A 15,999-nucleotide genomic window follows, 5' to 3' on the forward strand; every position below is an offset into this window, starting at 1 on the left:
CCCTCATAAAAGGAAATGCATCGTGGGACTGGCACTATACTATGCTGTGCGAGTTGTCAGAGCTGACATCCAAGTTTTGTGTAAAGAAAACAAGACATCGTCACTAAAGAACAAAATCCTGTAAAAGCTGAACGTGGTGGTGGACACGTGTGTGTGTGTGTGTGTGTGTGTGTGTGTGTGTGTGTGTGTGTGTGTGTGTGTGTGTGTGTGTGTGTGTGTGTGTGTGTGTGTGTGTGTGTGTGTCTTTTGTTATTCCCTTCCCTCTGCACTCTCTGTCTGTCTGTGTCCGGTAATCCTGTAATCTGAGAGGGGTCCTCGGTGCTTCTCCCCTGAGGACCCGGGGCCCTCTGCCATGTGACATTAATGCTTCAGGGGCAATACCTTTGTCATATCTTGACATGTATACTTCAGCTGCACACACAAATCAGAGTGTTTAGTGGGGCCGGCCACTTTCAAACTGGGGACAGCAGTAATAATAATAATTTTATTTACATAGCACTTTTCTAAATGTTACAAAGTGCTTTACAAAGAAAAACAGACGCGAAAAAATAAAAGTAAGAAAAAATGAGCAGCGATAGCTGTCGTTGGCCTGACTGACCTGCAGCAGGCCCTCGTTAATTTCAGTCTCCTCTTAACATGACAGTCCACATTTCAGTCAAGGCGCAGTCATCTCCCGTGTGTTCAAGTTTGTTTGTGTTTACTCATAGTGGAATAACTACATCAGCTAATGGTGGAATGAAGTCATTTTAAGAGCGAACACCATGTGTGATCGCTAGCTTTATAAGTGTAACAGCTAAGCATCGCTGTGCCTGTTGTGCTCTCGCTAAGCCAAGGCAACTCAAAACAGAATGGGACCACATGATTAAATAAACACTAATACATTTTCAAAATCAACACGGGTTTATCCCTGTACTCGTGGATATTTCAGATGCTTTTACTGGACATTCATGAGTGCTCCCTATAACCAGATATTGGCATCATAATTGATCGCCGATGACATACTCGACTGAGAATCAATTGGTCAATATACTACAAAGGTCGTATCCTCAGACTTGATCGTTGATTTTCTTTTACATTTTCTAACTGAGAACCTATAATGCAGCTCCGAGGGTACAATTATATGATTTACCAAGGTTAAACAAGCTTTTTGTGTGCCAAAAATTCACTTTCCCATTGATTTTTCAACAGAGTAGCTGTAGGGCCCAGCCTGACATAACAGACAAAAGTCCCCATTCTCTCTTTGCAGCTCCCAGTGTCCTTTCTTTGGGACTGTGCAGTTATTTCAGAGCAGATTACCAAATGCAGTTGATAACAGTTATGAGTCAGAACTGCCTCATTTAAACTGATGCTTGGATTAAATTGTTGTTGCACAGCAGAGATGGCACCATCTATAATTCAGCTAAAACAGATGATTATATCGGAGGCGCTCCAGTAATGCACTCTTGGTTGATTCCCATCCTTGCTCAACGGTGTGCAGGCTTGCACTGGACTGGGTCTGACGGACACTCTCCTAAGCCGCTGAGGTGGTATGGTATGTCACCATGCCCAAACAATGGAAAACGGTAGCAGTTCGGAGTGACACAGAGCTGTCAATCTTAACCCTTCTCCTAAGCCAATATGGGGAAATAAGCATGATGACATAATTAACAGCCACTGCATGCATTGTAGCTGAACAGTGCAAAACGGACCTGCCGGCGTTGGCCTACTCTACAAATATGACTCATAGAATTTAATACGGTGGCATGATCATCAAATCTAAAGTCTGATCCAGGTCTAAATCCTAAATCAGAAAAGAAGATTAAACTCCTCCACCAAATGCCTCCATGGTAGCCCTGTGACACAGCTCTAGCTATACTGTTAGAAAATGCAGACACCATAACCATCTATAACCAGTTGGTTATGTACCCTTAATTTTTTGACAAAATGCATTATTAAAATGAGAACGACACAATGAACATTTTCATTTACTTCCCACGGCCAGACAAGATGAAAATTTGTGAGATGACTATATATACACACCACCCACATTACTATTGACCAACAGTCAAGGTTTTCTAGATTGTCATTTTGCTTTAGTCCTGCTTTGTTCAAATACATAATTGGAAGAGCTCTTCAGCTGTGTTGTGCTATAATGAAGAGCTGTGATGCCAGTGGACCTGGCTTTTTGTTTATCTAGATTCCACAGACTTAGATTCATTTCATTGCCCGAAGCTGCCTTGGGATGCCATCTGGTGCAGAAGCAGGTATTTCACACATCTGTTTTTAATACAACACTGTCCACGGTGTGTTTTCTCCAAGGTTGGATTCCTGCTCCAAGCCAGCCATGTGTTCCTGTATTAAAATCAGCTTTTGGGTGATGACCTGTTAACAATTACCTATTACACATAAAGCTACCTGATGACGACAGCGACAACTCACCAGTTATTCTGATTCGATTATTATTTCACACCATCAGATTAACATGGTAGGGGGCGACCGGGTAGTTTAGCAGTCTATTCTGTTGCCTACCAACATGGGGATCGCCGGTTTGAATCCCCATGTTACCTCCAGCTTGGTCGGGCATCCATCCCTACAGACACAATTGGCCGTGTCTGCGGCTGGGAAGCTGGGTGTGGGTATGTGTCCTGGTCGCTGCACTAGTGCCTCCTCTGGTCAGTCGCGGCGCCTGTTTGGGGCTGGGGGGAAAGTGTGATCCTCCCACGCGCTACGTCCCCCTGGCAAAACTCCTCACTGTCAGGTGAGAAGAAGCGGCTGGTGACTCCACATGTATCGGAGGAGGCATGTGGTAGTCTGCAGCCTCTCCGGATCGGCAGAGGTTGTGGAGCAGCGACCGGGGCGGCTCGGAAGAGTGGAGTAATTTGCCAAGTACAATAGGGGAGAAAAAGAAAAAAAGATTAACATGGTGTACTTGGAGGTAGAAACTGCATTTTTGGGTCACTTTAAAATACTCACCCAGCCAGTCTGGCACAGACCTGTGCCTTTCCTATAAACCAGTTATAGTTATTAGTAATATGTTATGAACTCTGTTTGAGGCAGGGTTTGCCTTTGGTTTTGGGGGGGGGGGTTTTGTGTGTTTTATTTCAGTATGAGTTGAGTTGAAGACCTCGGAGCGCCCTACTTCCAACCAATCTTTCAGTTCCTAGTTGACGAATAGGGCAAATCTCAGCGTCTCAGCCACTCACTCTCCGGATAGAAACCAACCATAAGACCACTGAGCTGGTAATTTTTGAGCACTTAAGTTCAGGTGTTTTGCTTAGGGGTACTTGCATGAGATGGCATGGTTGCCATTATGTTTTGCACCAACAGCCTTGAGGTCATCCTGACTCCACTGTTGGCAACATACAACGCCAGTTCTCCGTCTCTAACATGCCATCCTGAGCCAAGCATAGACAGAGGAGCATGTTGAAGTGGTGCTGGCCGATATGGAGAACATCATGATAATCACAGGGAACTTTTTATATATATATATATATATATATATATATTTCTGATTTTTCCCCTTTTCTCCCAATTTAGTGGCCAAGTAGTCCCTATTCTAGTTCAAACACCCAATCTCGTAACTGCATGCGTTCGCCAACTGCATCTCTCCGGCCGGACCTCGCCACTTTCGTGATGAGGCGAATCCAGGCTGAACCACTGCTTTTTCCAACACAGCCAGAGACGCATTCATGTGACGAACACACGCCGACTCCACCACCCCTCCTGAATACAGCGTTGCCAATTATTGCTGCTTCATCGAGTCCGGCCGTAGTCGGATCTGACGAGACCGGGGCGCGGACCCCGTCCCCAGTGGGCAACTGCATCGACACAAAGCCGATGCTTAGACCGCTACACCACCGCGGACCCTGTCAGTAGGGAATGTTAAACAATATGGATATCACAATAACCGCTTCACATATGCAAAAATACATTTATTTAAGAATCCATCTGAAGTTCATCACATTGACGTACTTGGCAATGTAATAAGTATATACCCAAACCACAGACAACAACATTTTGTGACGATATAACATTATGCGATTTTCATCCCGATACAATTCCATTAAAAGAAGACAATTAATACTATTGAATTATTGCTGAGCCTTACGTTGGAGACGGAGATGAAAATACTGAGCGAAAATTGTAGCAAAAAAAGGGGAAGGTTGGTAAAGTCTTTGAACAGCTTGAAACAGACCACCAAGATGGGAAAGTGTCAGCTCGTCTTTTGAGTTGTTGTTCTCTGTTCCTCATTGTCTTGCACATGTTTCGAAAACGTGTGCCTATCTCTGTTTAGTTAAGGATGCTGCCCTTCGGTTTCTGTCTTTTCTCCAGCAGACCTGACAGGCCTGCAGGTTTAACAGAGGGGTTCTCGGCACCATGCACAGGCTCACACGTTACAAACACTGGGATTCTTTTTACAGTTTGGAAACCTGCCAGATCACCAGCCAAACCACATGGTCAACACAACAAGGAGGCTATCTAAGGATAGAAAACTCCTGGAGACAAAGGGAGGAGTGTTCATGTAAGGGTGGGTGGGTTTGATTGTCGGAGCTGTATGTATAAATGAATGGGGATATAATGATTGTCCTTGTACTTTGGGCAGTAGCATACAAAAGGCAAGATGTATTTCAACATAGCCTGAACTATTAAGTGACATGAGTTATCTATAGGCTTAAATATTTGAAAGCGTCTTCATCTTGTTTGGCAAAGATGGAATGTAATTTCACTGTATTGTTCAACTTTTTTTTTTTTTTTACAAAGGGCGGAAACACTTAAAAGCAGGTCTGCTATAAGGATAGCCCCTGGACATTACCCCATCCATCAAACAGAATGGCGGCTTGCACTAATTGGACAGGAATGGAATGGCTCCAGCTAGTTATCATATGCATCTCTGTCTGTCCTCAGTGGGGTTGGACAGTAATTCAGTATTACCATTTATTGTCCTTCAATGATATTGTATTGGGATGAAGTTTGGTTATTGTCATATCATGATACACAATTTTTTTTAATTAATATAATAATAATAATAATAATAATAATGAGAATTTTTCACCTAAACTTTCTCCCAAAATGAGGTCTGAAATATTTGGCATATGTAAGCAGATATTGTGATGTATATCGGTCAGTACCATGTAAAATTTCCCACGGTTATCGTGATATTATTTTCCGTATCACCTAGTAGTGTTTTGGTGCATGGAGAGATGACCTGTATTACGAGGTAATCTGGGATCACCCGTAGACACAGGTGGGGGCAGTGGAAGGGGTTGTTGTATGGAAGCTGTTTGGGGTCACAGGCCCCACCTGGCTATGAATGGAATGTCCTCCTGTTCTGACAGGCCTCTGCTAGGCCGGGAAACTTGACCCCCCCCCCCCCCGACAGACAATCTCCTGACTGCGCTAAGGTCTCACAGGTTGATGAAGTCACTGCAGACAGACACAAAAGCTTGGTAAAGACACAGTCTACATGCAAACGCCCCAAGCGCTCTCTCTCCTTTCACCTGTGGTCTGTCAGATGGGACGGGGACCAGAGCTGTCCCACGCTAGCACACGAGTTTACTCAGAGTTTACAACTTGCCTCTCAGCTAATGGAAAAGATGGGCACACAGTTTTGTGGACTAATATGGTCAATGGGAGCTTTGTAACGCCTCTTCCCTCCATGTTAGAATAGACGGTGTATGTGAAGCCAAACAGCTGCCTCGGTCCGAGGCCTCTGGTAGTCTGTTTGGAAAAGTCAAGGATGTGTCAAAATAAATACACTGTTCAGTGTGTTAGCGAGTGGTCTGCTGCTGTGTACTTCATCCCACATGTGGTCATCGGACAGTTTGAAGCAACGTGTTTATGTAGTACACACACCATAAGCTTATTAACTAATTCCCCCAAAGGTTGTACTGTAAAACAGATAGCATCTGTGTAGTCTTTTCTCTGTAGTCTACCATTGTCCACACATCGGCGCGGCACATGTTGTTGAGGTGGACTAAAACTTCTAAATATAAGCAGAATTTGCACGAAACTCGTTTTTGTTTGACATTTTGCTCCATTTATTCAGAATGTTCGGGCATCGTGAGACTTGGGCGCCGTTTTTCCACTAACGGGCTGTTTGAAGTTTGATTAAATGCCTGCAGCTTAAATATTTATCAAGTATAAACATGGCTGCCTGTTTGACAAAATGTGTTGCTGGACAGCGGCTCGTTATTGTGCTGTGTGTTGATTTGGTGGTGCAACTCAAACGGCTGATGGAAGAGTCAAGAGGGAGTCAACTTCAAAAGCTTTCACTTGCTGCTAGAAGCAAGTCAAGTGCATTGATTTATAGTCAAGAAAAATAGCTGTTCAGAGGGTGAAATATGTATATATATATATATATATATATATTGTTCTAGACCCATTTCACTGTTCTGTAAAAAGAAAAAAAATGATCGATTTCAAGTTCGGAAACTGTTAAAAAATTTACAAAAGTCTTCTCTTATTTCACATTCACAAAGAAAAACCAGTGAGCTGAGAAAAGTCACAGATAATAAACCAAAAATGTGACCGAAATGGGGGAGAGATGACTTTTGCATGTGACGTTCATAAATCCTATTAGATGCAATGCAGAGATAAGCCAGTGTTTGTGTACAACACACAAAAATGCCCTCTAAGGTGCAACTTTAATTTTAATCTGTTGCCTTAAGGATCAGCTGAGGACGAGTCCACATTACTGTATTTGAGTTCACCGACTTAAAATAAAAGGTTGCTTATTGAGTTCTGACATAGCTTGGCTTGGCCTGGACTGTTAGTGTCTCATAACTCATGAACGCCATCCACTGTGAAGGACACGACCCGACCAGGTCAAATTTAAAATATAGTCCATGCAACGTGAGGTATGCTCATTGGCCAAAGCCTCTGACATTTTAGGTTCAAGTTCAGGAAATAATTCAGAAAGATTAATTGCACGCAAAGCTGGCTACCCGTCACCAAGAAATGCCAGACAGAAAATACTTCAGGTCAGTCGAGCCTCAGTGGTGTGATAGTGGGCATCGCATACCTTTGACCATCTGGGGTAATGGTTGGAGAACTGTGTATGGGCCGTGCCAGTAACATTGTGGGTATCTGGATACTGTCTTTAATTTCCCCAGCTCGATCAGATAGTAGAGAGATAGTCTCCCTGGAGAAGAGCCAGCGGGCCTGACATCCCATCCCACTCTGCAGCGTCTGCAGTGTGTGGTTGCACACAAGTGTGTCAACGTATTAGCAATTGGACACCAGTCAAAACTCTTTATTTTTCTTTTGTTTTGAAAGTTCAGATCCACGGTCATACAGATCTTGTACGATTTGCATCAGTTATTTACCAGCATGCTGTGTCCTACATTACGTTTCTAACTCCACTATCAAGGGAAGTGACTGTTAATGTTTGAATAGTCGCATAGCTGTAACCACAAAACCAAATATTCGATTCCGAAACCCTCCTAGATACATGTAAAGACATCTGCGACGTTTCTATGTTGACATTGTGAAGATGATTCACATGGCGTTGGGTCTTTTCTTTGCAGAGCAACACCCTGTAATGTGCTCAACCCTTTTCAGTAATGCTTTACATTTCTGACAGCTGAGATGTCTGCATGGCTTTGATAGTTAGGCGGGGGCAGTTGGTGCCATAGTCAAACAGGACAGGACTTGGAATGCACACATTTCCCGGACGGCAGCTGGCGAAATAGCAGTGCTAGAGAGTGTGAGCCAATCCTACGAACTTGCCGACAGAGCAAGAGAGCAAAGTCTTGAAGCCCACTTGTGAAATACCTGGGGTTAAAGGTCCTATACATACCGCTTTACATATACAGTCTGGTGGTGATTATGACGGAGATGATCAGGATAAATGATGCAGTGTTTTATTTTGTTGGCATTTTCTGCCTTTATTTGATAGCTATAGTAGAGAGAGACAGGGATGACATACAGCAAGGGCCCAGGCTGGATTTTAACCCAGGCCGCTGTGGTAAGGATAAGCCTTATGTGGTACATGCTCTACCAGGTGAGCCACCAGGGCGCCCCCAAGTGTGTGTTTCATTATACTTTGCATGGCCTTCCCTTTCTCATTGGTCCAATACTGTAAATCTCACCTATGGGTTTTACATAGTGTAGGCGAGGCCTCCGCACCTGGTAGGTGTGTGGTGATTAGTTTTGAAAGAGGACTTGTTTGTGCGCTTCAAACACGGTGTGTATTCGGCAAAAACTCACACAAAAAAAAACCCCGCTCTCAATACCATTGTAAACAGATACCTCTAATCGTTCCTCATAACGTCTTGAGAGGAACACCGATGGCTCTCAGCATGAATGTGAATGAGGGGAGAGAGACTTGGGTCCAAACCCACTAATCCAGACAAATTGCAGTCTCCATTTTGAACACCATCCCCTCTTTCTGCCCTACTTTCTAAGCCGTATAATTAAAGCTCCCTTTGCTTGCCATTACTGAATACCACAATAGGTGTCCATTAATTAAAAATTAGAACCATGCATCATTCACCAGGGGGGGCAATAGCTAACAGGTGTGGAGAACTCATAGCATATGCACACATCTTGTATTAACTGGTCATAAATATGTTAACGGTCTTTATTTTTGGGGACTAAATCGGCGAGCCGTCCTGACTCATCTAAAAGGGGGGTTTGGATTTAAAGAGTATAAAAAAGGCTAGATTATTTATAAGAAACGGACACGCTGAAACTTTATGGCAAACAAAAATGAGTCACCCTTTAATTTCAAACGACTGAACAGAGGTGAAGAGCTGAGATAGTTTTTCCTGCCTTAACCACCTTGTGCGCAATTTGAAATTTCTTTTGGGATTTAAGCCTATGTCCCTTTTGTGGCATCCACAGTGCTCTCTGACGGAGGCCAAACTCTGAGGTGGAGGAGGCTGTAAAGAGGTCCAAGAGGATCCTCTATCCCGACCCTCCTTACGCCTATCAACCAGACGGATCAGGAAGCCATGGCCCCTCGAAAGCGCGCCGCTGGCCGTGGCGGCCTCTCCTTCATCTTCTGCTGTTTCAACGGCAGCGATCACCCAGAAATCACCTACCGGCTCCGGGAGGACTTTGCTCTGCAGGTCATGGAACCATCACTGCCCATGCCAGCACAAGAGGAGCTGGATAACATGTTCGCAGAGCTGGTGGTAAGTTTTATTTTTTATTTTTCATTTTTGGCTGCTGGTAAGATTTGGAGAAGTTCCGGACACATAGGCATGTAATTCTGTATGCCTGCAAAAGAACCGATCAGCAGTGCAATTCATGTTTCAGACTAGGGCTAGGCAATAATTCATTATTATCATTTATCATCTTTCAGTGGCATTGTCTTGGGATGAAATTTGGATATTATCATTTTGTTATACACGATTATTGTTGTCTAAATTAATGATAATGAGAACTGAATCTGTTACCTAAATTTTCTCACAAAATGAGGACTGACATATTTGAGAGAGTATTATTTGAAAACTACATCTGGTTTGATATTAACCTTTCTATTATGAAACAGTTCATTGTGATGAAATTCAGCTGGGTTCTTAAACGTGGTATTTTTGCATATGTAAGCTGAGGTTGTGATGAATATTTTATAAAATGTTGTATTTTTCTTATTTTGTAAATATTTTTTTGGGGGGTGGCATGGTGGCGCAGTGCTTAGCGCGGTCGCCTCACAGCAAGAAGGTCCTGGGTTCGAGCCCCGGGGTAGTCCAACCTTGGGGGTCGTCCCGGGTCATCCTCTGTGTGGAGTTTGCATGTTCTCCCCGTGTCTGCGTGGGTTTCCTCCGGGTGCTCCACTTTCCTCCCACAGCCCAAAGACATGCAGTTCAGGTGAATCGGCCATACTAAATTGCTCCAATGTATGAATGTGTGTGTGTGTGTGTGTGTGTGTGTCTGTGTGTGTGTGTGTGTGTGTGTGTGTGTGTGGGCCGCTGTGATGGACTGGCAACTTGTCCAGTGTGTCTCCCCACCTGCCGCCCAATGACTGCTGGGGTTGGCTCCGGCATCCCAAGACCCCAATTGGGATAAGCGGCTTGGATGATGAATGGATTTTTGTGATAATGATATTTTCCATATCGCCCCAACAGTCACCCTTTTTTTCTAATATACAAGTCCACATAAGATATATGATAAGGTATGTGAATATGTATATGATTATTCAACAGCAAACATGCAATAAAACTGTTAGAATCGCTCATTTAAATTCAATTATAAGATAATAATCCCATGTCTTTGTTTATAATTGTTATCAAACCATTTGTTAGAAATGAGGTAAGTGTCTGGAACAGTTCAGAATGGAGGGGGTTTTAAGAGGCTGCAGGGCTCGCATGTTGTCGCAATATGAAAAGGCAAATGCGTGCACGTTTCAAGATAGATTCAGTCCCAGGGCAGTTATTATACATGTTAAAGCTGTAATCTAAAATGTCGGGCGAAAACAAAACACAACTCTTCCCCAGACATGGAAAAATGAGGCCATCGAACTATTCAGAGGTAGAATGTGCATAGGATACGTTTGTCATTATCTGGCACGGCTTAAACTCTGTTATCAAGTATTTTATTGAGCTCACGTGCCATCTCGTAAACACACGGACGCTGCAAAATGAAGTCGTGGCCGTTTCGCGGATGAAACAAGTGAATGTTTACAGAAATGCTCCCAGTCCCTCAGCATTGTGTTGGGGTAATGAGGTCAGGCAGCTATTCTTTTCTCCGTCTTAATTGTCACTCTTAATTTGCCGTCCTCGCTTCTCCTTCCTTCTGTGTATTCTTCTTCCCCGTATTCTTCTTCCCTGTGGTTGTTATCAAGTTGTGTGATCTTTTTTTTCCTTTCTTGTTTTGTTTTTTTGTGCACATCAATAGGCCTCATTCAGAAGTCATGTCTTGGCCTCCTCCATCTGCTAATTGCTTGTTTTTTATGTCAGGCCCTCCCACAATTTATCAAGACAAATGAGTGAGTAAAGTGTGACGACAGGCTTTCAGTTGCTTCTGTTGACAAAAAGAAAGCTGCCTGTTGTGGGTCTTTGCTCTCGATAAAAGATCCGTATGCCTGAACAATTGAAATGAATGTACTTAAAATTTAAAAAAAAAAAACCCTCTCACGTTAGCTGGGTAATCTGCAGCCATCTGTTATGTTGTCATCAGTTGCACCAGACCTTCAGGTTTGTGATTCCAGCAAACGGGCAGGTTTTTCCCCTACCTCTGTAGGTTAATCATAGTGCTTGGGGACATGGAAAATATTATTATTATGATAATAACAGGGAATTTTACACAATATGATATTCATCACAACATCTGCATATGTATGCTAAAATACTATATTTAAGATGTGATGTTCATCACATTGAACTGTTTGTTGATTAACATATAATAAAACCAAATTTTGACGACAAAATAGTGTATTGCAAAATGACAGTGTCCGAGTTTCATCCCGACGCAATCCCATTGAAAGACTATTGCCCAGCCGTAGGTAAAGCTGATGCCTCTTTTTGCTCTTCACTAAGCAAATGAAAAGGAGATACAGTCATTGTCATGTTGTGATACAAACATGTAAATGCTGGGGGTTTTTTCTATTTGGTTTTTTTTTTTTTTTTTTTTTTTTAGGGAGTTTTTCCGTATCTGATACAAGGGTCTAAAGACAGGATATTGTATTGCTGTAAAGCCCCCTGAGGCAAATTTGTAATTTTTGAAATTGGGCTATACAAATAAAATTGACTTGACTAGTATAAAACACTTTGTTGCTCCTTGCCTGTGTGACCAGTGAAAGAAAACAACCAGTTGGACCAAATAACCTTTCCAGCTTAATACATTTATCAGAGTTAATACGCCTGTCTGTGCCCCTGACCAAGGCAATGGAAAGAAGAACTGGAGTTGGTCCCTGGGTGCTGCAGCTGCCCACTGCTCCTATACAATAGGATGGGTTAAATGCAAAAAACACATTCGTTGTAACGATACAATTTGTTGTAAGAATACAATGACAAAATAAAGTAGCTTTCTTTCTTTTTTAAGTTGAAAGTACCCCTCCACTCAAAAGTGTGTTTTCTTATGTTTATATCACCTAAAATGTCTGGCCTTGACTATACTGAAGCCTGATCTGTTTGTCAGGCTCACAACAGAGTCAATTCTGACACATAAACTAATGCTATTTATCCATAAGCATGCAAGCAATTTCATGATATGTGTCCACTAAAAAATATTTACCTCAACATTGTCTTCTTCGACCTGGTTAATCACAACTTTCCTGCTGGGCGACAGTTTGGCAGAGTTGGTTTTTGACACCCTGAAGAGAGACTCAAGGGTTCCCTGAAGGAGATGGGATGCTTCCTCTATCCAGCAGGCAAATCTTTGTCCGTGCTGCCTTTGAATAATACCATTGTATCACTTGGACAACAGCGACAGTACAGCCAAGATACTGAAATTTTATCTGTAGTGTCAGTCATACCCTTCTATGCAAAACCTCTCCATCAGCCGAATGCACCACCACCGGAGAATTAATGGCATTTCCCACTAAAACACACACAAAAATGAAAAATAAAAAATGGACACATTTACCAGTAGTTTGATGGTGTACTTATCAGAAAAATACAGCTTACCTCTGTGAATGTTAATGGGGATGTGGTGCAGATGCAGAGGGCATACTGTGAAATACAAAGAAAACTAACACACTATGACATTTACATAAAACAGCTTTGAGGACTCAAAACATGCCTACCATTAGCATGAAGACACTGCAGGAATTTCCGGTAGTCTGTTGAGGAAAATACTGGAAAAGAAAAAGTGCATCCTACATTAAATGAGTTTGAAATACAACTGCTAGCTTGTTTAAATATGTATACATATCTACTTGTATAGCTTTACACAATTCACTCAGTTAAGTTGTACTTCAAGGTCTCTTCCTTTTTTCTCAGTCCAGGATCTCGGGTCAATGAAGGCTGCAATGTGTCTTGGCAATCAAGAGAAAACAATGTACACAGTTATATGTGTAATTGACTAATCAGTTCTGTAGCACGAGAACAAGGCTGCCTGTTGAACTTGTAGCCAGAGAACAGGCTTGGCCATAGAACAAGGCCAGTAAATTAATTATCTTGACTCAGAACCTAAATATGGTTCTCTAGGCCTCACCTCCAAAACCATCAGGGCAAGGAGATAAAAAAAAAAGTGTCTGTCTCTCAACTACCAACATAACCTGCAATGGATATTTTGTCAATATCTATGAAAACAGAACACACTAACCCCTTCTGTTGAATTAAAAAATAAAAACCAAGAAAGGTTATAAAAGGACACTCAACACAGAGCAGATAGTGATCAGCTTCATCCTGCTGCCTGCTCCAAGCTGCTAACAGTATGGGATCCTTCGAGCTCAAGTTTTCCTAATAGCATTGGGACAAAATAATACACACTGGCATACAGAAATACTTCTGTGTCTGTTCCTAATATAGTTTTTTCTCAGTTGATGAGTGTATGATCGCAACAACAAGAACTTACTGGCAAACAAAGCAGTGGGTCCACGTTTTTGTCTTTCCAGGTGGGCACAACATAGAGGTCTACAATGTGAGTATATTTTCTTTAATGGCAAGAGCATTAGAAATTAAACATATATGCATCATAATATGTTCATTAAAAAGGAGATAGCAATATTCTAGTAGTATAAATTACATGTCGTCGTGCAGCTTCTTCCACAATCTTGAGGCAAGCATTTCCAATTTGAAATTAATTGCAGAAAGCAGTTGGATTACACAGTTAAAGCTGCCACGTGTAACATCATGCATTATCTGGGATTTTCTTCATTATGCAGTAAACTAAGACACTAAACACACTCAAATTAGATTCCATGCACTGGATAAAACCCAGGCTCCAAGTCTTCTGGTGTGAAGCAGATTTGGCCTTGCTTCACAATCAGCTCTCCTGATGGCCGACTTTTGTCCAACACATACTTCAACTAAAGAGCATCAAGTAAAGAGCATTTGACATGATTAATTAATGGAAAAACTACAAAATATGCAAAGGTGTCACTGGATGGAAAGAATGCTTACCAGATCATCCTGAAGAGAGCCCAAGTCTTCCTCCCACGTTACACCTGACCAAGCATTTGTGGATGCTCCATCTGCCATTTAAGTGTTGAGTGTTGGAGAAACTTCCTCTCTGTTGGTGCATCTGATGATACACAAATATGTGACAATTACTGATAACAGGAATTCCAAACATGAATCCAATATTTTTGGACCCAGCATTTAATTGTAAAGAGTTATGTACACAGTTTATCTAACACCCTTACTTTTCAATCTGTTGTACGTCCTTAGTCTTGACACTTGGACCTTCTGGCAAGTTGAACCCTTAATAATGTTGGCCACCCCTTTGGAAGTGATGCTGGCAACAGTATATGGTCCATGGTGCTGACTTCTTAGTGTCTCCAGTCCGTCGTTTTTTGGGGTCCCGTGACATGAGAACATCATCACCAGCCTGAACCTCATATACTTGTGCTTGCGATCTCCGAAGTTCTTGTGTTGCATGCTCTGTGCTCTCTCTATGTTGCAAAGAACCTATAAAAAAATAAAAGTACCCAATAATTAATACTTACTGAAAATGAACATAGAATTGTCTGGTGTCTTCTCTTCATAACAAACCGCTTCATTGAGAAGTTTCATCTCACTTACTTTAGTGTTGATGTCTTCTGGGTCAGCAACTTCAAAATCATCTCCCATGGGACAGGCATTCATCACTTCTGGCAGACGCAGGTGTCGACGAAAAAGGAGGACGTAGGGACTGTGCTTGGTGGAGTTCTGATCACAAGGACACTCCTCATTAATAACTAAATCTAATCTATTAAAAGAAAAAATCCACCCTTGACACCGAATATTAATAATCACAAATTCATCGATTCAATTTTAACATTGTAAAAATAAACTAAAATCTACATTCTTAGTGGGGATATTAAACAGTGGATCACTACTATGTCTCTTTCAAGTAATAAAATTGTGACTATTATATATATATATATATATATATATATATATATATATATATATATATATATATATATAAAAGTGGATGTGTTAAGACATGACCTGCTTTGCAGTGTTAATTCCATACACCACAGCAGGAAGGTGGAGGTCCCAGTCATGTGGTTGTCATTCACATAGTTTCTGAGAGCATGCTTGATGTTCTGGTTATATACATTACTATACATTTTTCAGTGTATTTGTGAAGTTGATGAATAAGCATAACTGATTTATCAACAACAGATCTTAGAGGACAGACATCCAAAGAGTTACCTGTCCATTGGTCTGGGGATGGTAAGCACTGGAGACCGCATGCTTGATTTTCAGCATACTGAAAATGCTGGCATTGAGCTGCAGAGGAATGATCAGTTAAATTCGCAAGACAAAAGTACTTGCAGACAACAACATATATATGTGGAGAGTGAGGTAGGAAAAAAACTCCTTCCCTTAATTTGTGATATTTTTCTGACCATGCCAAACATGTACAACTTCGAAGTTGTTGTTGCAGACACCTCAGTTGCTGTCTTAGATTGCAGAGGCTCTGCAATCACCCACTTTATTTATTCACCTTGTTTATCTGAGCTAATACGTCATCATACACCAGTCAGAGCACTCAGGTCAACAAACCAGATGTTCTTACATGTTCCGAGATCCAGGCTTAAGAATAGGGGCGACAGCCTTTGCAGTCGGTGCCCTTGATCTCTGGAACAATCTACCAGTACACAATATCTGCACAGACCCTAGAGACTTTTAAATCTTTTTTAAAGACCTACCTCTTCTTGCTGGCATTCAATTCAAGTTGAGCTTGATACCATGATTTTATTGTGTAAATATACTTTTACGCTTATATTTTACTGTTTACTGTTTAAATTCTTTTTTATTATGTTTTCTTTACATATATTTTTATATTCATATGTGTCATGTATTTTAAATTGTATTTTAAGCTTGCGCAGCGCTTCGGTTCAACTGTTGTTGTTTTAAATGTGCTATATGAATAAACTTGACTTTGTGTAGAGGTCCGTCATGATAAGGACATATATGTTGT

The 15,999-nt window shown here is 41.7% G+C and overlaps 1 protein-coding gene across 2 annotated transcripts in view; it reads left to right on the top strand.

The window, feature by feature from the left end:
- Positions 1-15,999, top strand: part of LOC130124989 (disheveled-associated activator of morphogenesis 1-like) — a 69,883-nt gene that overhangs the window by 22,251 nt on the left and 31,633 nt on the right. For both annotated transcript variants that reach the window (XM_056294387.1, XM_056294388.1), the window contains exon 2: positions 8,824-9,116. In XM_056294387.1, coding sequence (XP_056150362.1) covers positions 8,934-9,116 — 183 coding nt within the window. In that variant the 5' untranslated portion in view covers positions 8,824-8,933. The remainder of the gene's footprint in view (positions 1-8,823; positions 9,117-15,999) is intronic.

The sequence above is a fragment of the Lampris incognitus genome, chromosome 15 (assembly GCF_029633865.1).
Source record: "Lampris incognitus isolate fLamInc1 chromosome 15, fLamInc1.hap2, whole genome shotgun sequence".
NCBI lineage: Eukaryota > Metazoa > Chordata > Actinopteri > Lampriformes > Lampridae > Lampris > Lampris incognitus.